At 42.0% G+C, this 22,634-nt stretch overlaps 2 protein-coding genes across 2 annotated transcripts in view; one reads left to right on the top strand and one right to left on the bottom strand.

Moving 5' to 3' along the window:
• The window catches only part of DHX36 (DEAH-box helicase 36), a 51,061-nt gene extending 47,694 nt beyond the window's left edge, over positions 1-3,367 (top strand). Inside the window, exon 25 of the mRNA XM_077750081.1 lies at positions 36-3,367. Within this exon, the coding sequence (XP_077606207.1) occupies positions 36-221 (186 nt within the window). The 3' untranslated portion in view covers positions 222-3,367. The remainder of the gene's footprint in view (positions 1-35) is intronic.
• A 4,272-nt stretch (positions 3,368-7,639) lies between these two features.
• ARHGEF26 (Rho guanine nucleotide exchange factor 26) overlaps positions 7,640-22,634 on the bottom strand; it is a 123,685-nt gene continuing 108,690 nt past the window's right edge. The window contains exons 11-14 of the mRNA XM_077750130.1: positions 21,870-22,079; positions 11,781-11,848; positions 10,373-10,477; positions 7,640-9,818 (exon numbers count right to left, since the gene is read on the bottom strand). Of these exons, the coding sequence (XP_077606256.1) occupies positions 9,676-9,818; positions 10,373-10,477; positions 11,781-11,848; positions 21,870-22,079 (526 nt within the window). The 3' untranslated portion in view covers positions 7,640-9,675. The remainder of the gene's footprint in view (positions 9,819-10,372; positions 10,478-11,780; positions 11,849-21,869; positions 22,080-22,634) is intronic.

Below are 22,634 nucleotides of genomic sequence, written 5' to 3'. Positions count from 1 at the left end.
CCTTTGTTGAACATACGTGATTTTTCCAACCTTAGGAATTAAGAAAGGAACTAGATATCCTTCTGCAAGAGAAGATTGAAAGTCCCCATCCTGTCGATTGGAAGGACACTAAATCCAGAGACTGTGCAGTACTGTCAGCTATTATAGACTTGATCAAAACACAGGAAAAAGCAAGTCCCAGGAACTTGCCACCACGATTCCAGGACGGATATTACAGCTGACAACTTACCTGTGGTGGTCTGAAGATTTACAGCAATTTTCCATCATAGGTTAAGTTTTGGCTAGATGCCAAACCGTGGGACATGAATAATTTCCATATGTAAGGTAGAAACCTTCAGTAGGTAGTAAAGATGTAATGTGCATGATTTAACAATGTTATCTGTAGCTATTATAAATATATCATAAAAAGCAATATGTTTTCTGGTCATATATTCTGTTGTGGTCATGTCCACACTTTGGGAGAGACTGCTCTTATATATTGAGTGTTGTACCACTTAAGAAATGCCTTTGTTTATTAAGAAAAGTTAATCTTTCTGCCCATAGTGACTGACTACAGAAACCAGTAAAAATAGAATGGTTAGCCAAAAAGCAGTGTCAAGTTAAGAATTTGAACACAACCACATTTTTAAGTAAAACTTCTATTAGAGGTAAATTAATTTGCTGTAATAAAGCCTAGTATTTAATAAAATGTACAGTGTATAAATCTCAGCTAACTTTTTGGCTTGGTTTCTACATCTCATCCTGTGGCTTATTTGATTTTTTAAAAATCTTTTTAGAATATATTTGTACCCCTTTTGCATTATCCTGTGCAGCATAATGTAGCAATTGAGAACATGAGTCTAGACTTGACCACCTAAGTTCAAATTTCAGCTGTGACTTACCATCTCCCTTGGGCAAGTTACTTGGCTTCTCTCTGTTTTCTTTTTCTGTAAAATAGGTAACAATTGTGAGGATTAAATACGTTAATGTAAAGTACATAGACTAGTGTCTGGCATGTAGAATGTACTCACTAAGTCTTAGTTATTATTTGTCCCTGGATTTTATTTTTTTTATAACAGTCCAATATATTACGTTCATTTTCACGTTCTGAATCCTGCGTTACCCTGTTAGCCAGTGGAAACTAGTGTGACTTAGGGCTAGTGATAGGCTCGTATTTTCAGCCTTATCAGATTGTGATAGATACTGTTGGTTGCTGTTCAACAGCCATTTTGTTCCTCCCCATTTGCGTGACTGTTTAAGTGTTCTCCCTCTGTGTAACCTTGTGCCCAGGGATATTGGACTCTCTTCCTCAAGGGTGAATCAGATTGTTCTTAAGCCAGTCGTGTAAGATCTTAGCTTCCTTACAGGTAACTGATGAGGCATGAGTATGTGAACCTGTGTTGTTAATAGCAACTGAAAAGAGATCTGCAAGAGGGCATCTGAGAAAGGTTTTCCTCATTTAGTAGACTTAGTGGAGGAAATTTTCTCGTTTGGACATTGTCTTCTCTGAATCTGGCACTGCTGTAGCCATGTTAGGATTCCATGGGATAATGATGTGGGCTCAGTGGAAAGATGTGAATCACCAGTCTTTGATAATGCTAGTGAGCTGCTGAATTATCCAATTCTAGACTTGCCTTGCACTTGGACTTATTTGAATATAATAAATCCTTCTTCATTGAGTTAAGCCACTTTTAGGTGGTGTATTTTGTAAAACTTGGCAGAAAGCATATTAACTGAAACACATGGTCTCCATCATTGAGTGTTTGCTGAGGCCTCTGTTTCTACCATTTCTTTTGTGATCTAACAGTTTGACCCACATGTCTGACAAAAGGTGTAAAAGTAGTGATCCTGAACATACTGCAGAAGGAAATAACATCCTGCTGCACTCTAAAAAAATTCAAATTTTACTGTGCCTTCCAATAAACATAAGGAAACCAAAGGAAGAATATTGAACAATGACTACAATTTATTGATAATGCTATGGTGATCTGTGTAACAGTGCTGGTTCAGGTACTGCTCCCATTTCTGGGGATGTATGTCAACCTATCCTTGTAAAGGTTTTGAATGTACTGTGTCCTAAGTCCAGTCTCTTGACTAGTTTCCCAAAAGTGATCTTTTACTGAATTCTTGAGTCATATCACGATATTGTGGTTTCGTCCCTAAATTCAGGGTGACATTAGGTCCCATTTGCTCTTTAAGTGTTTTTATGTTTGTGTATGTGTGTTTTTTCTTGTTTTTACTCTCCAGTTGAAATTCACAGTAGGCCAAACTGGCCTTGGAAGGAAGCATTTAAAGAATCTCTTTAAAAAAAGGGGGATTATTGGTTAATTGGTTCCTTGTTCCCAAACCGAGATTTAATCTCCATATGAATGAGGAAAATGTTCCTGAAGAATTGCTTAAATAGATGAGCTATTGAAAGAGATTAAAGCAGTTACTGTCACACTCAACTTATGTCTTCTGTACAGCTGATCAGGATGGAAATCTTGATTGAAGGTGCTATTTGTGTTGTTTCTTCTGTTTACAAAATAGTGTAATAGTGAGTGGAAAATCTGTTCCAGATCTAAGTACTATTCTTTAGTAGTTTTAAAGAATGAGACATTTAAAAGAAAAATCTATTTGTCTCACCATTCTTAGTAATACCTAGAATAGCTCTTGAAAAAACCCTGAGCCAGAAACTTAAGGGGGGAAAAAAAAAACAAAGAAACCACTGAGTATTCTTTAAAATGTGTCTTTGAAAAGTAAATGCACGTAATGCTTCCTAAATCATTAACTTGGGCAAAAGCTCTAGATAAATTTATACCTATTATAAGTGATTTTCTGTTCTTCTGTATTTTTAAAGCAAAGTCCACCCTAAAAGCTAGAAATTATTGAAAAGCTTTAGAATGAATTTTAGTACCCCTTCCCCCAAAGTAAACCATAAATTTTCTTCCACTCTTCTAGCTCTGCGTTTGTATTTATTTTTAAGTAATTGTGATCATGCGGTATAATCATAATATGCTAATTGTTTTTAAATATTTTTATTCTGACTTTAAGACAGTACACTCTTATTTGTAGAACATTTGGGAATTGAATAGATGAAGAAAAGCATGTTACCACTGTTCCCTTTTGATGTATTTCCATGCTTTTTTTAAGCTTTAAGGAATTATTTTATATATAATAAATTTTGCCAATTTAAGTGTATAATTCCATGAATATTGTCAATGTATAAAATCATGTAATGCTTCCCACCATAATTCTGATATAGAACATTCCCATCACCTAAGTTTCCCTCGTTCCCCTTTGTAGTCAATCCTCCGCCTCCATTTCTACCCATCGAAAACCATTGACCTGCTATTTGTGACTAGTTTTGCCTTTTCTAGAATTTCCAATAAATGGAAAATCATATTTAGTCTTGTGTGTCCAATTTCTTTTACTTAACATAATGCTTCTGAGATGTTTATGTTGTTGGATGTATCAGTAATGTGTTCTTTTTATTGTTTAATTGTATTGCCTTGTATGATTATACCAGTTTATTTGTTGACTAGTTGATGGACCTTTCAGTTATTTTATTTTTTTTTAGTATAAATAAAGCTGCTATGAACATATGTATACAAGTCTGTGTGAAGATAAAGGTTTTCATTTCTCTTGGAAAGATCCCTATGATTAAGATTGTTGTATTATATGGTGTGTTTAACTTTAAGAAACTGCCAAACTGATTTCCAAAGTGGGTGTGCTATTTTACATTCCCACCTGTAATATATGAGGGGTTCCGAGTGTTTCAAATCCTTGCTAGTACTTGGTATATTTAGTTATATGGTGTTTAATGTTAGCCTTCAGTGGAAGTGGAGTCCTCTATCATTGTGGTTTTAATTTGCATTTATTTCTATAATGATTGGGGATACCAATCTATAGTTTCCTTTTTGTGGGGTAATGCTGGCCTTATAAATTCAGTTGGGAAGTCTTACTCTTCCAGTTTCTGGATGAGGTTTGTATAGAATTGGTGTTAATTCCTTAAGTGTTTGTAAGAATTCTGCGAGGGGCCCTTGGATGGCTCCATTGCTTAAGTGACTCTTGGTTTTGGCTCAGGTCATGATCTCAGTTTGAGTTTGAGCCCCATGTCGAGCCCTGCACTGAAAGGACGGAGCCTGCTTGGGATTCTCTCTCGCCCTCTTTTTCTGCCCGTCTGCCTCTCTCTTTCAGAATAAAGTAAAATTATTTTTAAAATTCTCCAGTGAAACTATTTGCACCTGTTTCTTTTTCAGAAATTTTTAGACAAATTCTATTTAGTAGTTACAGGACTATTTAGAGCTTCAGTTCTTTCCATGAATTCGCCCGTTTTATCTAAGTTGTGTTTATGAGTCTCAAGTTGTTTAAATATCCCCTTATCCTTTTAATGTCTGAGGAATCTATAATAATATCCCCTTTCATTCTTGACACTGGTAATTTTCTTTTTATTAGTCTTGCTAAAAGGTGCATGAGTTATATTCATCTTTTCAAAGAACCCATTTTTTAATTGAGTTATTATTAAAGATTAAGTTCACATTCAACATGGGGCTCAAACCCAGGACTCTACAGACCAAGAGTTACATGCTCTCCCAGCTGAGCCAGTCAGGCTCCACTAATTGAGCTGTTTTCTAATTGTGGAGATTATATTCTGGATGCCACTGCTTTATCAGATCTGTATTTTGCAGGACTTCCTCCTATTCTGGATTACCTTTTCTTCTGTCACAGAGAAGGTATTTTTTTATTTTAATAAAGTGGGGTTTATAGTTTTTTTCTTTCATGGATCCTGCTTTTGGTGGTTGTCAAAAAAAAGTCATCGCCAAACCCAAGATCACCTAGATTTTCTGTGTTACTTTCTAAGGGGTTTACAGCTTTGTGTTTTACATTTAAGTCTAAGTTTCCAAGTAAGTGGTTATTTTTGTTACTGGTTTCTAACCCAAGTGTAATCCTAGAACTCTTAATTTCAGTCCTTTAAAATTTGTTGAGACTTGCTTTATGACCCAGGGAATGATCAAATGTGTAAATATTCTGTGTTCTTGAAAAGAACGTATATGCTTAAATTGTTGCGGTGTTGTATATGTATGCCTCTTAACTTTCAAATTATCGTTAAGACCTCCCAGACTTTATTTTTATCTCCTCTACACTTTTTTTTTCTTTTTAATGTTTATTTCTAGGAGAGAGAGAGAAAGAGAGACAGCGTGAGCAGGGGAGGGTCAGAGAGAGAGGGAGTCACAGACTGAAACAGGCTCCAGGCTCTGAGCTGGCAGTCAGCACAGAGCCCGATGCGGGGCTCGAACCCATGAACCGCGAGAGCATGACCTAAGCGAAAGTCAGACGCTTAACCAACTAAGCCACCCAAGCGCCCCTCTACACTTTTATTTTTATGTAGCAAATGAGAGAGTTAAAGTGTTACAGGTTATGATTTTGGCTTAATTTCACATTTCTCCCTAATTTTGTTTTCTATATATTGAGACTGTATTATTGAGAGAAAATATATATGGAATTGTTTTATCTTCCCGATTCAGTAAGACTTCCATCATCGTCTCGGCTCTTCGGCTCTCTCTGTCCCTAGCCATACCTTTTATCTTGAAGACTATTTTGTCTAATGTTGACATAGCTACATGTAGTGTGAATATGGGCATGTTTTGCCCAGATCCTGTTTCAGGACTGAAGGCCTATTCCCTTAGCCACTGCAAATGCTGTCAGATGACTGCCTTCACCCATCAGCCCTCTACAGGATTGTCCTCAGCTGACAGGAGTCACTTTACCCAAGGCCACTTCCCCCTGGGGACAGCCTGCGTCCTGTGACCAGTCAGCAGGTTGTAAAGGTACAGTTCCCTTGCCAGTGCTCCCTCTCTCTCCCTTCTCATCTGGGACTCCAGTTAACCCTCTGCATTTTCCTTGTCTCTTCGCTATGTGCTTCTCTGTGGGTGTTTCTTCTAGCCTCTCTACCAGTTCACCAATTATCTAATCTGTTAAACCTAGTTCCATAATTACTAGTGCTGTTTTTCTTTTTTTTCCTCTGTTTCTTATAGTTGTTAGTACTGTGTTGTATTTTAAAGTTTGGCCGAGATTTATCTCTAAAAGTGATTATAATTGTTCTATGTATCATGATTTCACTGTCTAGAGGCCCTGTAAGTAGGTTTTTTCTGTATCATTGATGCTGGGTCTTCAAGTGTTTGCTAATTTGCTGAAACTTTTGAGAACTTGTTTTTGGAAGTAACTGAGAACTAAGATGATGCTAGCTTCCTCCAGAGTAAGGCTTAACTTCCTTTTGTCAGGACCTCAGCGTGCTAGAAGCCCAGAGAGCAAAGTTCATGATCCTCCAAGTTCCATATCCTCACTCCAGAAGAAGCCCTTTGGAGATGGCCAACAGTGATAACTGTAGGTGTTAAACACTGCCCTGCCTTATTTAGCACTGCAGTCCCACAAGTAGCTCTGCCTCTGCTGCTTTCTAAAGTCCAGGGAAAATGCAGCAGTGATTTGGGATGGAAGACAGAGTAAAGAGGGGAACGGATCTTGCTAGTTCCAGAGAAGGTACACACCCATCTCTTGGCTCTTCCATCACTGGCTTGAGGAAAAATCCAACAGAGATGCCTTTGATTGGTGTTTCCTACCACGCAGCTGTATATGACTAAACAAAAGATAACAGGGAAACTAGCGTTTTAAGGTTGACAAGTGGAGGTGTAGGCAGAATTTTAAGATGATCCCCATTATCCTTGCCCCCCCCGCCACGTGTTAACATCTGTGGTTATGTGATGTTGCACGGATAAAGGAATTTTGTGCCTCTAATTAAGGTCCCAAATCAGTTGATTCTGAGTTAATCATAAGGGTGATTATCCTGTTGTGTGTCTAATATAATTACATGAATTCCTTAAAAGCGGAGTTTTCTTCAGGTGGTAGCATGAGATGGAGTCAGATTCCAAATGTGAGAAAGATTAAACATGCCATGGCTGTCTGGAAGATGAAGGAACCCACGGCGAGGAATATGAACAGGTTCAAGAAGCTGTGAAGCACCCCCCACCCCTGGCAGCCAGCAAAAAAGCAGGGTTCTTGATCCTACGACTACAAGGAACCGAATTCTGCCAACCACAGGTATGATGAGCATGAAAGATATCAAGCTCTGGCTGAGAGAGCAGCTGGCCAACACTCTGAGGTCAGCCTCGTGAGACTGAGAGTAAGCACTGAACCCACCAGCCATGTTGGCCTTCTTACTACAGAACCATGAGATAATAAATGGGTGTGGCTTAAGGCACGTGGCAACCTGTCACGCAGTAAAAGAAAATACAGGAGTCCGTCTTTGCCTTCCACCAAGATTCACAACGTGACAAAATTTCACAAGCACAAAGGTTTGGATACTAGGTGGCCGAAATGAGTAGGATGTAACAAAACCACAGACTATTTAAGATAGGCTGTTCAGTCATGCAGTTTTGTGGAAACAGAAGAAACATCATGGCCCAGCTCTTAAAACCGCCCCAATCTTCTGGGGCAGCTGATGCCAACCTGTACCCAACAAGGAAAGATCAGTGGCCTTGAATGTTAGCTACAAATACCTTCTGAGTAGAACTCTGATTGGACTCCAAATTCAGTAAATTATATATTTAATACATCCTATAGTGAATTAAATCAGACAAGTACTAAAGAACAAGTATATACAAAATCTTTATAAATTCACTTATTTCACCAAAAGTATACAAGCAGTATCAAATCACTGGGACAAAAATGAGTATTTTTGTTCTCCACAGGTCACTGAAAGAAGTCCTCCTACAATTCCAAGAAGCTGTTCATAGAAACTGAACTAGGTTTTAAAACAGTACTGTGTCATGTAAAAATTATAATTCAGTTGAAATTAGACATTGTGACTGTTAAATACCTGCTGCATAACATTTTATCCAATAACAGTATTAACTGCTTGCTAAATAAGGCTTTGATTTATAAAATGGACATATTTCCAAGACTGTTTAACATCTCTACTTATAAATTAATTCACAGGATTCCTATAGTTGCTTTTTAGCTTCAGTTGGATTTAGCAAAACTAATACAACATGATCCCCTTTGCAAGCAATGGATTTACCTTCCTTCCTAAATGCAAACATCACATGAAATTAAATTACAACTTTTTAACCTCTCCTCTCACGGGTTTGTGACCTGAAAGAGGAGACCAATGCCTTGTTTACCAACCTGGACACATCTCTTGCTGTGTCCACTGCTATCACTTCACTGGCCCGACCTCAAGGGACTCAGGGCCTGGCATGTCTTTTACACCCAGAACTGTATGCATAAGTAAAGGAGAGCGAACCAAGGACGAGAAGGCCCCGGGTGCACCACACTGGCTCACTGCTGAGTGGCAGGACGCAGGCTGTGTGAGCCCAGCATACTGGGCTCCCACGCTAGGCTTCTGCTTTACTTACGTCACTCATGATTTGAGTACCTGGTTGGCAGGCAGTAGCTGGGACAAGTCATACACAGATCTGAGTCCTCGAATAATATACCCTTTGCCTGGCTTTGTCCCTTTGTGGAAGAAAATGGAGTAGAGAGGAACATAGCTGCCAGTAAAAATTACTTTCCCCCCTCTCTGTCTTCCAAACCCTCACTCCCGGTGTATAAAATGTACTATTAAAATGGTCTTTCTCTCTCCTTGCACCAATAGAAAAAATGAAGTTCTGCAGACACCCACAGATAAGAGATCCTCCAAAGTGAGCAAGCAAGACCCTTAGTACATATAAAAAGGATTCCCATGAAGACCAATACGTTATGCTTCGATTAGGTACCAAGCTGGCATCCTGATACCTCGGTGAGGCCTAAATTTTATCTTCCTTGAGACTTTATTTCAGCCAACTGCCTCTTTGGAAACAGGAGTAGAACAGTCAAAAATATTAAAGAAATTACAAAAGGCAAAATTATTAAAGGCAAAGCAGCCTCATGTCATGACGTTTATCAGCTCCTTTGGGAATATTAAAAAAAAAAAAAGTATGACCCCTGTCAAATAGTCAGGATTTTGTCACTTAGGTGAACCATCTAAATTCTATCTTATTAGAGTAGCTTGAGTTTTATCAGCCTATACCAATATTGGGTGAAAGGGATGTAAAAAGAAAATCTAAGTAAGCTTCTCTCCTAAGGAGGAAAGAGGTGGCAAAAATTCAAGTGTCAATTTCCCTTTCCTGGGAAGAAGTTTAGATAAACTCAGCATTTCACCTTTTGAGCTCTACTGTCCTCATAGCATTAGAATCATCTAAAATACAAGAGGAAGAAAAAATATTTACAAAACTGGGCATTCCTTAAAAACAACTCTTGCTAATACTGGGAAAACCATATAAAGGAAATGCTGGAAGACGGACAGTAACATCCTTGGCAAAGGGAGGAAAGAACACTTTCCTCATCTAGTATATGCATCTAATATACATTTTTAACGCCAGAAAATGGTGAACCTAGAAGGAGCTGGGAGGCTGTGTGGTCCCTGAAGTGGGCTGCTCAGCTATCTGTGGACCTAAGGAAGTTCGCGAGTGGACGGCTGTGTGTACACCGCACCTTGAGAACTCACTGTATTGGGAAGCTGTTCTGAGAGAGCATAACCACGTGGCAAGCTTAAAGGCAAGTGTTTTCATTCTTTTCATCAAACAGGCTGTGTTAAAATCCACAACAAAGCCGGCCCAGAGCCAAGCAGCCCACTGTGATGTAGTGCAAATCTCACGGTAACGGAAGGCGGTCGAGAGGCTACACGTTGGTTTCCAGCCCTAGCAAGCGTCCCATTCTCTCCACGTTCTTGTCAATGGTAGCCTGACAGGTTATCTCCTTGGCACATTCCATAGGAAACCAGCCTCTCTCTCCATCTCGCAGCCGTTCTCCCTCATACCAGCCTGCAACCAGGAACAGAGTCTTCATGAAGCAAGGAGTGGATGAGTCTAGACCCTGCCTGACACTGAGGCGAATGCACCTCAGCGTGTGCATGACAGATGACCGAAGGTGAGGAGAAAGCGGAACAGAGGGAAGGGCCTCAAGGAGGAATGGATGACATACATACCCGAGGTGGGACGCGGTCAGGAGCCCTGAAGGGAGAAGGCTGCAAAGAGCCTGTGAGCTTGGGTTGGGCTGGGGAAGGGAGGCTGTACGTAGGTAGGGGCGGCAGCAGGTAAATGATTTTCTTAAGTGAGGAAGGAAGAACCTCTGGAAATGAGGAGTCACTAGGCGAGCAGGAAGGAAGGGAAACTTTTCGTGGTTCCTTTTGAATAAAACACCGTGTGACTGCATTCCTATTCATCAACAAAAGCAATAGTGTAGATAAAGGAAAGGCAGGTACATAAGATCAAACCCAGGGGATATGAAACATGAGCATTCGTAACAAAGTGAGACTCCTCGGTTCTTTGGCACCTTGAATGCTGCACCGAGAGTACCCCTAAGGACCCAGACTCACCGTCGCTGACCCGTTGATAGATGAGAACCACATCCGCCACCTGTAGGGAGAGTTCGTCTGGCTGTTTGGCAGTGAACGATCTAATGATTTCCACCTGGGTCAGTGCTGCGGGGGCAAAGGGGACATACTAAGCTCCAGGTAGCAGAACAGGTACAAATCAATACAGTATATTTACTCAATGTGTGTGAAAAATTCTGTGAAATTCAAGGCCAGCACTGACAGAAACAAGTTAAGCTTCTATCAAGCAGAAACTGAGTTCCTGGAACGGTCTTAACTGGCTAAGGGCTTTAGAACTCCAGAAGCTCAGGATCAAGAGAAGCCTTTTACGATGCATGAATCCCCTCAAAAATAGCCTTGATAAGGAGCCATTAGTCATGTCGTACAGTAGAGCAGACAACAGCCATTGGCAAAACTGAGGCCAGGCAGATTAGGTAACGTGCCAAGGTCATGCAACGGAGGATAAAACCTGTGATACACCCCTTCTCCAGGCCCCCACCCAGGGTGCTTCCCCAGCCCACCAGCACAAGAAAGCTGCCAAGCAAGTTCAGAAATAAAAGGAGCTCCAACCAAAAGTAAGACAACATTTTAGAGTTCTCCCAAAATGCTGAATCATAACAAAACAACTGTAACTTCAGTCACTTGGTACTGACATGAGTTCTTAATGTGTTTTAATAAAAACCTTGATTCTAGGCAACTTTTAAGCCAGTCACTTTAGCTTTGGCTCTAAGCTTAAAGTATGACTTTTGAGTGCTCCAAGATAACCAATGTGGCTGCCCTCGTTCTTCCATTGTGACCTTCCAGCTAGAAACATCTAGAGAAGCATAACATCAAAAGTTACAGGGCTACTAAGCACATGACACCACCCTTTACTGCATCAGTTCCTACTTCCCTAGAAGAATGAAATACATTCTCTTAATGTTATCACTTTAATAAATAAGGTCAAAAGGAATGGTAACGTAATTTTCCTGAAGGTTAAAAAATACTAGTTCTGCTTAGATTCAGACTGTCTGTATGGAGAAGGCTTAACTGTGCAACTCTTGCCCATTAAACTGCCGAAAATCAAAGAGCTTTACAGTACAAGCAGGGCTTTCAATGTAGGTAATTGAACTTCTGACAACAATCCTGTATTGTATAGTGATGCCCCTGACTTGCAGAGGTACAGGCTCAGGAAGGCTGTGCTATGACTGGGCATGTTTATGCAACAAAGAACTGCACCTTGGATTTGAATTCAGACCCCCTGACCTCCAAAGCAGGGATCACACAGTGCTGACTGGAGGGCCACAGGAAGGAAAGCTGGAGGAACCTTACGGGGGGCAGGTACAGGGGCAGTTAAGCACTAATAACCCAGCGTCCAGCAGGGGGCGCAGCCCCTCCACATTCCAGAGCAGCCCACCCTCCAGGTACTTACAGGTTCGGTCCAGAGGCTGCTTCCCGCTACTGTGTCCCAGGGCGGTGACCCAGCGGGCCCGCTCGCTCCTAAAACACACAGGCCATGTCCAACTGAGAGATTCAAGGTGTTTGGAGACACAGTGCAAAGCCATTCCCCGAAAATGGGAGAGACTCCCCAGAGTTATGGGGCTGCCGTTTAGAACAGGGGGAATATGAGTTACTTTAAAAAGATAACCTGGGGAATCTAGGCTGAAAACTAGTCAACACTGTTAAGATTCTGAATGAATCTGGCTGGTCATTGATTAAATAGAATTTCTCATCTAACAGTTTAACATCTTTTTTCTCATTTAAATTCAAGTTAGTTAACATACAGAGTAGTCTTGGCTTCAGGAGTAGAACCCAGTGATCATCCCTTACATACAACATTACCATTTAATAAAGAGTCGATTACACTATGATATAACATAATCACATTAGGATGTTTAGTACACTCAGTCTGATATTTAACATTTCAAAAAAGTGAATTTCAGTTAAACTCCTAATAAATCAGTGTCTCTACACTCTCTTCTCCTTTCCCCACACTCAAATCATTTCAGAAAAGATGAGAAACTTGACCCATTTAAACTTGTGTGGTTCCTCATACAGCTAATACTGCCAAACATGAGCCTTATGGAAATAAAAATTCTTTGAACGTTTTTACACTGTTCGCAAACGCTTAAAATGGCTTAATGAAAACAGCCCAAAAAATGTTGAAAGAAAAAAACCAACTGGGACTTTATATAATACTAAGCTATCGTTACATGAAACAAAACAATTATTTAACTAAAGGATTAGAAGTTTCAGAGAAGCATTACTCCATAATCCAGTTATCCTCAGCAAGTCCAGTATTAGGACTGCAATTAAATAAATAAGGCTCTCACACACACACTTTAAAACCTCCAAGGCACTGAGTAACCCATACTACATGGCAGATACAAGCACGTGACATTATTATTTCATGTAAGCCTCCAAAAGCCCATTTAAAGGATGAGAAGGAAGGCTGCATGGAGGGCCCGAGGCAAGTGATGCAAGTCTAGGTCAGTTTTTAAAATGTACTCCAGGGGCGCCTGGGTGGCTTAGTTGGTTAAGCATCCGACTTTCGCTTAGGTCATGATCTCGCAGTTCGTGGGTTCGAGCCCCGCGTCGGGCTCTGTGCTGACTGCCAGCTCAGAGCCTGGAGCCTGTTTCAGTCTGTGACTCCCTCTCTCTCTGACCCTCCCCTGCTCACGCTGTCTCTCTCTGTCTCCTAGAAATAAATAAAACATTAAAAAAAAAAAATGTACTCCATCTTAAGGGACGTCTTTCTGCCCAGTGCTTGAAAATAATGTTCTTCTCCTGTAACAGCCTGTACCTAAAGATGCTTCTCACCATTGCCCCATCTTCACCACCCCTCAGACATCCTTCCATCCGGGCTGAGCAGACTGCGTGCGGGCCTGGGGCACACCACGCTGTTCCCCACCCTTTCCTGCCTGTTCCCACTCTCAAGCAGAACGTCTGTTTCCACCCCTCGTGCTCACTCCTCATTAACGAAGAGCATACATAAAGCAATGCGCTAATCTCACATGTACAGATCTGTGAGTGCACACGGAGGTGCACCCAACACCTTGTGTCCCTTTCCCAGCAACATCCTCCCACAAGGAGAACCTCCACCAGGGACTCATTCTACCTGTCTTGTACCCCTTATAATGGTCCTACCGTATAGCAGGAGCCCACACCTCCATCCCCATCCAGTTTGCCGATCCTGCTCCCACGCACTCCTCTGCTCAGCCCTATCACACTGCCGGCCAGCTGTGAGCCATGGGAAGGCAGCCATCTTGTCCATTCAGTTCACTGCCATATCCCAGAACATAACCGAGGCCTATAAACATCTGTTATAAACACGACCACTCATCACACACTGACCCCCATTTAGTGACTTGTCTGTTTCTCTTACTAGGCCATAGGCTTCAGGAGGGAAGGCGTTGAGTTTTGTTCTAAATGCTTCTAGAGCACTTATGTGCCAGCTATGGTATTTTTTTGTATTTGGTGAGTACCATCTAATTTAATCTTTACAATTATCTTGGAAATTAAATATTACCATTATTCTTCCCCCCCCCCCCTTTTTTCCCCCTCTCTTCTCTCCAGAGGACAAAGTTGAAGTTTGGAGTGTTAATCACTTGCTCACAGAGACACGGTGGAGTCAGAAAATAAGCCAGGTAATCTGAGATCTAATAGGTGGTGCTCCCTAGCAGGTGCTCTCAAAGTAATGAGGGAAGGGGTGCCTGGGTGGCTCAGTCAGTTGAGTGTCTGACTTCGGCTCAGGTCATGATTTCTTGTGAGTTGGAGCCCCACATCGGGCTCTGTGCTGACGGGTCAGAGCCTGGAGTCTGCTTCAGATTCTGTATCTCCCTCTCTCTCTGCCCCTCCCCCACTCACACTCTCTCAAAAATGAATAAACGTTAAAAAAAATTTAAAAAATAGAGTGAAGTCAAGAAGGGTGGAAAGTGTGATGTGCTGAAAGACAGACTGGTTTATGAAAATGAGGCTGGGCCCTAATCAAGCTGGTGCATCAAGTAGTAATGTGGACAATTTGTGTAGAAACTGGTGATACAGCTTGCTTTAAAAAACAACAACAAAAAAATATAGGACACAAAGGGCTTAGGGTGGTTGCCTATGGAACAAGCACAGCCTTCTTTAAAACAATCTTAAGCCAACACTTAAATCTTTGATATCATCTCTCTGTCAGAAGATCTATTTTTTACTCAGGCTCAACTGGAATTTCCAAAGTACAAAGGCAACTGAAAACTAAATAATACTGTATGGATGGAAAAACTGTTGACGAAGAGACATCTAAAATGACCCACGTGTGTCTCTGTGCCCTTGCCAAACACGTCCGCCTCCTCTGTGCCTTGCCGTGCGTCTTCCTGACGGCCCTGACTCCCGTCCGCAGCCTTCACGTTAGACTCCCAGGCACAGCCCGCCTCTGGCACCGAGTGGCCGGTTTCAGCGACGGCCTGACCCTGCAGACAGTTTCCAGAAATCCAGATGAAACCTTTCACTCGTGTGGCATGCTGCCTGGATGCTAACGGCATCCCTCAGACATGGCGGCCCCTCACAGAGCCTCGAGAGGACGGAACAAGACACTCCTTGTTGCCCTCGCTGAAAGGAGCCGCTTCTTGAAATGGCTTCAATGGAACCAGTCCCACCCCCTCTTACATGGCGTCAAAGCCGCACAACTTTCCCCGGGGCCTCCAAGAGCCCTGCCAAGGCGCCTCCTCCTACTAGGAGGCATCCCTAAAGCAGGGAGGAGACTCCCTCAGTAGAAGAAGGACCTCTGAGAACAAGAAAAGCCAGAGCACAGACATACCCATTATTAAACTGAGATATCAAGCCCAGGGCTCACTTGCAGACAGCTATTTTCTCCAGGGACAATATGAAACAATCAGCATGAATTCATAGTCCACCCGACACCCGGTTCACAGACTTTTCCCTTTGTCCAAATAAAATGAGAGAATAAGCACCACCACTCATGTGGACCTGGGCACATCCACTTCCAAGATACCTAACCACTGCTTCCTTAGACCAACATCCACTGAGCGCCTCCTGCCTTTGCAGAAGCCCTGTGCTAGGAGAGGGTTGCGAAGTGAATAAAACAGGGTCTCTTGTTCTCCACAGCCTTCGGTGTGAAGGAGCAGAGAGGGAAGGAAACACACACAAAATCCAGTATGGCATGCAGTGGGGCTGCGTTGGAACATTCTGGCACCTAGGGAGAGAAAGAAGACTGAGAAGAGACATCCCACATAAATATCTGTAAGGACAGTCCTTTCCTAAGCCCCGTGTTCTTCATGCATGGCATAAAATTAAACACCTACAGTTCCCTACTCAGGAGTGAGCTGTGGTAGCACCATGGTCTGCCTCTCATACAATTAATTAAGCACAGTAGTCTGAAACTTAATTGCACAAAGATCGAAGACACAAATCTGGGCTTCTCATTGAATGCCAGGCATCTGCTAGAAAAGACAGATACGTACTGAGAAAAGTGGAGAGGAAGCTTTGAAGCAAAGAGGAAGGGCTACAGAACAGACAGGGGCTGTTGAATCTGCTTTGTGTCCCTCTTACGGTGGCAGATACCTTTTGTGTTCCTGGTCACCGTCTAAAATTTACCTATGGATCCTACTGAAACTCCTATACCTGTGGCCTTTGGGGGAAAGTCCTTCAAGCCTTTGTAAAGAGTAGGTTTGTACGGATGGTTATTTTTGTTTGTTCCCTCACACTCCGTTCAACTGGATGCGTTCTGATCCAGGAAAGAAAAGCCACAGGGTAAAAAAGGTCATCATGAACGCTGTGCATCAAAATCTTACAAAGGTGGCTGTGTGCTCCATTTAAAAAATCTAACCAAAGCCAAGCAATTCCCTTAGCCTGCTAAGAGAGTTCTAAAAATCAGATTTTGTGACATGTTATGCAATTAAACCAATTTATTTCTTATTTATCATATCAAGTAGCTCACGAGACTAGAGTCTGGCCTGGAATCCTGGAATTACCGAAAGTGGGTCAATTATCTGTTTCCTTGATGATAAGAGACCCATATCGTCACCTGCCCTCCTGCTGAACTGGGGTTGCTGAGGACGATCACAAAAGATCAAGTGCTTTGACAGGCACCGTGCAACGTAGGAGATCATTTCTGGATGTGGATTCCAGATGCAAAGAGGAAAAATACTATAACCTATAATAAATACATTTTTTCCACATAAATTACCATCTACTGTGGATTTTTTTTTAGAAGATGAAGAATAAGAGCATGTCAGACATACTATTTACAATTTTATTCCATCCCATTTACTTCCTGTTGCTAATTAAATCATTAACAGAAGCAGGAAGGCCGCCGGCTCCCTGGCAAACAATGCCCCTTTATCAGGAGGCCCAGGAATTGGTTGTCTGGAGGGCTGACAGGGCCAACCACACTCACGAGGCTTCTAGTTCTTTCAGTGAGGGAGAAATTTTGAGAAGGATCTTTGACTACGGTTCAAGGTGATTATATTCTATAACTCAATACAATGCAGAAAGAAAACGTGTGTTTGTCCCTGAGCATGTCCTGATGTCTCACCACTGCATACACTGGGCCCAGATGCCATGCACATTCCACTGTCAACCCAGGAAGCCAAGGACGCCACTTGCTGCAGCCTCTGGTCTGTGCCAGCGGCAGCTGTGTGTGCTTCCTCTTAATGAAGGCAGACAAAAGGGGCTCTCCGGCTCCCACATTCCTCTAGAAAGGCCCAGAGGGAGAAGAATGACAGCAGTAAAATATTCGTCCTTTGTCCTTTTATAAAAGATAAGCTTTTGTACTTTTCACAGACTACCGTCTCATTAACAACGTGACTTAAGATCTTGAGTGGGCAGAGATAACACTGTATATATACATGGCTTAGATGTACATCCTAAAAAATTTTTAACCACATCCTTACTAGCAAATGTTGAAAAACAAGTGGAATTTCAGAAAACTTGGCCCAGAAGCACAAAAAAGACCACGAATAGGCAGAGACCGACAGGGAAGAGGTATTTCCCTACACGTGGCTACTATTTATTCTACCTTACCTTAGATACAGAGCAGCTAACTATATTAATTGTGGGTCAGTCCGAAAACTATGTATTGGGAAGCTGCCATGGACAAAAGTGAGACAAAAGACAGAGCTGGAGCTGAGTGTAGGGATTAGTAATAAAACCGGCAAAATGGAGAGAAGGAGAATGGTTAGGACACTACAGCGTGGCTCAAAGAGAAGTGATACCTAGGTTGTCCTCGGGAGGAGGCAGTGGAATGGAAACGTGGAAAGATGCAGTGGACTTTTGTACAGGAAGGACTGGCAGATGATGGATCTGTTCAGACCTGGAAATATCACACACGACACCGGTCTCCAGACTGGATCAACTCGAAATGGTGCCAATGGTACCACTTCCAGAAATGGGTGTTTAGGGAAAGCAGTGGGTAGCCGACTGGCTCAGGTAGGCTGCATTTCTGACGGAAGAGTGAATAGGAATGTTTAGAAATGGAAAGAAAGCTAAGAGTACAGATAACAGGTAAAGAAAAATCTCAAAGGGAGTTAGGGTGAATGAGCTGAACAGTCAACAAAATGAAAAGACAGGAGAGGTAAAGAAAGGAAGACTGCAGGATGGGGTAACTAGGAAGCCACTGCTTTTCTTTCGATAGAACACCCTTAACAGAGGAAGAAGCCATAATGAAGACCCTTAAGGAGCAACTTAACATACGGCACTAGCTGCTCAAGCCTAAAATCCAAAACACCATCAATTCCTCTCTCACTCACGGCCACCCCAACTCATCCAATCCGTATATCCATCCTATTATCTGCCTCCGAAATACCGTGTTTCCATCTCCCCTGTCAGACCACAGCCCAAGCCACTGCCAGGATCCCCCTTGACTACTGCAACCAGGAAGGACCCTATTCTCTTCTGCCTCCATTCCAGTCTTCCGGGGAACTCCCCGCCATGACTTACATGGTTCTAAATGTTTGCTTCTCAAAATATGTGTGGTAAAGAACCAGTCCTCAACCCCCTCCTCAACCCCCTACCCCATCCATCCATTGTGGACCAAGTGTTCTTAGAAATACAACAAAAATGAATTACTCTTAAAATAATCACATGTTTTGATGCTGCAGAAATGTCAAAATGCTTTAAGTTCTTAACTCCGTCCCCTCATGCCCAGGCATTATGGTTTGAGGACTGATGGCCATGGACCACATTGGAATAGCTCTGCTCTGAAATGATCTGACCTCCACTGGCCTCTTAACCCCCACTCTCTCCTTGGTTTATTCTGATTTAGCCATTTTCACGATGTTCAAGCCAAGTTTGACAACATCAAACTTGCTTCCCTTAGAAGGTTTGCACTTGCTGTTTCCTTTGCCCAGATATTATAAATATTATAAAATATTCCAAACAATATGATGCCCTTAATTTACCATCTGAGTTTCTGCAAATGCTTTTCCTTTTTAAAGTCTATGGACCTAAGAATACAATTCACGTTTTAATAATTTCTCACATTGAATAGCAAGTGGCTTCCTGGAGTTTCCCTTCCAGATGTACACCAGGGCCAAATGGCAAGGTAGGGGTGGATTGGTCTACTGACTGGTGGCATCTCAGTAGGAAGATTCAAAGCTGTTACCAGAAAGAACACTCGATTCGGGGGGGTCAGGGTCTAGTCCCAGCTTTGGCAACAACTCACTTCCTGTGTGACCTCAGGCAAATCACATCATCTTTGTCTCATTCTACATGTGGGAGAAAAAATGAGAGAGGCTGAGTACAGACCAGTAATTAGGGTCACCACATATTTTACTGTCTAAGAAAGACACCTTTGAGAGTCAACAAGGGTGCTGTTCTTAGTTGAGCCAGAACAACAGACATAATCCTGATCCTGGGGAAACCAAGATGTATGGTCACTTGACTTCAGCTCAGAAGTTTTATCCTTCTCTAGAACCCCTGCAAGGTCCCTTCCTCATGTTCTATGGCTGGCTCCATCTGGCACATCCCAGATGCTCACTGTTTACCCCATTTCCTTTGGGGGAACTCCTCTTCATTCTTTCTGTAATCAGAGCTATTGATCTGTTCTACACTTTCACCATTACAATGACTGGGCTGTTGTGTCGAAGAGCTGCGCCTCTCCTGATTTCACATTCTGTCTGTCCTCACAGGATTTCTGTTGACAACAGTTTTTCAGAGAAGGTAAATATGTAGGTATGAACCTCCTTTTTCAAACCAAAGAATAAGTAGCCAAAGAACATTAGTAACTCGTTTAAAGTACTGCAGATATTAAAAGGCCAGAATGGCAGTGAAAACCTGGTTCTCAACCAGTCTGCTAATAGGCCATCTTAATCACACATANAGAAGAAACTTCAAAAACGTATATTCCCCTCTACATTGTGCAAATCTTAGCAGCAAAGAAAAGATTCTATGTAGACCAAAACTCTGACTGCTCGAAACCAGTTCAGCCCAGGGCTGACTTATACTTTTTCCAACATGGCATATAACAATTTGCTAGACTTTTAAACAGCCAATTGCTTTCTGTTGTTTTTGTTAGTTTGTTTGTTTTTTTAAGGTAAGTATATCCTGGCTGTAACAGATTTTCTTTCAGTACCAATGCTATATTATGCCTTGTATGCTTGAAAATGTTTGTTTATTTACTTTTCAACTGTAGCTAAGTTGGTGGTGGAGGGGAGGAGAAGTACCCAAGGAGACATCTGCCTCTCTGCCCCTTATGGAATGTTCTACAAATGAGTCAGACCCATAACTCAATATTCTGAGTCAATATTCTATACTCAATATTCTGCACTCAATATCCATGCAGTCCATGGCAAGATCTAAAGGCAAGAGGGTAAACAAATGCTGCCGAATGTCCCAGGAAAGGATCTGGCCTTGGCATAAAAAGAACTGGACGTGTCGGTTTACTTCCTACTTGCTCGAATAATCTCAGAAACAAGTGGTGGAGGTTACATAAATTATGAAAGAGACAGTCGGGAAAAGCGCTACTGATATGTTGGCAAGACCTGACTATAGAACAAACAATCCTAAAAAAAACCCAAAAACCAAAACAAAAAATCCTTCTAAACACAGAGGAAAGGAAAACACAAAGCAAAACCAGCAACACTTTCACCATTACGAACTAAAACTAATTAGTGAAAATCTGTTTCTAAGGATTCTCTAGAATGTCTGGAAACTACTAATCTCCAAAGCCTTTAAAAACTTTTCACCCTTAAAATCGTATAAGATCCAAAGCTCTGACCTACTAAATTTGCTTTTTAAGAGAGGCTTCCACAGTGGAAGGCTAACTCTGTCTTCACTGGCCAAGAGGTTTAATGCTTTCAAAATTGAAGAAATGCCTTCCTGAGCCCTGGTCTTGGGTATGTCTCATGCTGGTCACCTGCATAGACCAGCAATAGTATGCCCCCCCCACCCCCGCCCCGAGGAGNGGATGGGCATGGAGGAGGGCACTTGTGGGGATGAGCACTGGGTGTTATGTGGAAACTAATTTGACAATAAACTATTTGTAAAAAAAAAAAAAAAAAGATGTGGTTTATCTATACAATGGAAAGAATGAAATATGGCCATTTGTAGCAACGTGGATGGAACTCTAGGGTGCTGTGCTAAGAGAAATAAGTCAGGCAGAGAAGGCCAGATACCATATGTTTTCACTCATATGTGGNAAAAAAAAAAAGATTTTGCTAGTCTCAGGATTATTATTCACTAGCTGCTGATCCATTTTAATCACACCATGTGGCACCCTTGGCAGATTTGAGTGGAAGGTTGGTGTAGGATGATCTGTGAGGATAAAGAGTGAGGAAACTTGCCCTTTTCCTCTGCTGTTCCACCCAACATAACCCCTGCCTGTGATGACAGTTTCAAGAGGAGGTCCCAGTTTCCAAACAGATAAATTGGTCAACTGTCTCTAAATGGACCAAATCATGGAGGTAGACTTGAAAATTAAGCCCCCTTGCCTTTGTCCACCCATGGACTACACCATGGCCACTGGTGTACCAGCAGATACACACAGGACTCTCTATTTAGAGTCTTCATCAACTCTGATGGGAAAGTGGATTCATTAATGTGTCCCCAAACTGAGTATCTCTTTCGATAGAAATCATCAGGCTTTTTGCTAATTGAAGGCAGGTGATTGCAAAATGGCCTCAACTTCCTTATCTGGGAAAACTTATGGCCTAGACTGAAACTACCAGGTGCCAACTACCCATGGCTCATGGTCATATCTTCTATCAATGATTAAAATAAAGTGAGTTTTAAACTACTTCCTAAATATAAAACCGTACCACCTAAAGCACGATGCATACATCAGGATCAACAAAGATGAAAATAATAGCCCCCATCTCTCGAGATGCTGAGAGAATGACAACAATGAAAAGAGGAGATTCTCCATGAAGCACCTAGACACAGCGCATGGGGCATTAACAGGTACTCAACAAAAAATACACAGTAGCCTACTGTTCACTTTTTTTAAGGGAGTCTCAGGCCAGGGGCAATTAATTAGGGAAGAAGGACACCAGATAATTCTGAAACCATCCCTGTCCATACTTACTGCGTCTCAGCCCCTAGCAGCATTTCCACTTTCTCACTCGCATGATTGCTAAGGACTGTCAGAGTAAAGAGGTGGCTGGCAGAGCTCTGTCTTGAATAAAGCATTGTGGAACTGTTCTTCCCTGGAGAAGAATTAAGCTCTTCATTGTCACAAGATTCCACCAATAGCTGATCTCTTAAGGAATAATCATTGACGTTGTAACTTTCTTCACTAGAAGGAAAAGGGGAAAGAACATGTCAACCATTCAATGGTTAAGACTGTGACACTGTACATTTTCAAGTCACATTTGAGGAGAAGGTGATGGAGAGGAAGGAAGGACAGGGAAAGAATGCTTTATTTTAATTTTTTGTTTATTTATTTTTGAGAGACAGAGCATGAGTGAAGAAGAGGCAAAGAGAGAGGGAGACACAGAATCCGAAGCCTTCTACTGTGTCCTCCGGAAGTGGACCTCATGTAGGGAACCCAGCAAAATCTTATAAATCCTCAGCTCTGTTCAAATCCTTGAAACCTCCCTTTCCCTTTCTGCCTTAACAGAAAGGCAAAACATGGCTCTCCCTAGAAAACATGGCCTCCCCACTGGGTTCTCTATCAGCTGGTTTTTCATTGCTGCTGCTAGACAGTGATCACTTCTCCCTCCCAAAAGTCCTTAGCTTTGAAGCTTATGCTGTCTAGCTCTATCTCATAATCAAAGTCAAGGAAAGACTCCTGGATGAGTTATGAGTTATCTACCCTTATGAGTTTAGTTGTTGGCTCACAGTCCCTCTA

The sequence above is a fragment of the Crocuta crocuta genome, unplaced genomic scaffold, assembly GCF_008692635.1.
Source record: "Crocuta crocuta isolate KB4526 unplaced genomic scaffold, BGI_CrCroc_1.0 scaffold19, whole genome shotgun sequence".
Taxonomy (NCBI): domain Eukaryota; kingdom Metazoa; phylum Chordata; class Mammalia; order Carnivora; family Hyaenidae; genus Crocuta; species Crocuta crocuta.
The sequence above is the reverse complement of the archived record's forward strand: the minus strand, read 5'-3'. Positions and strand labels throughout refer to the sequence as shown.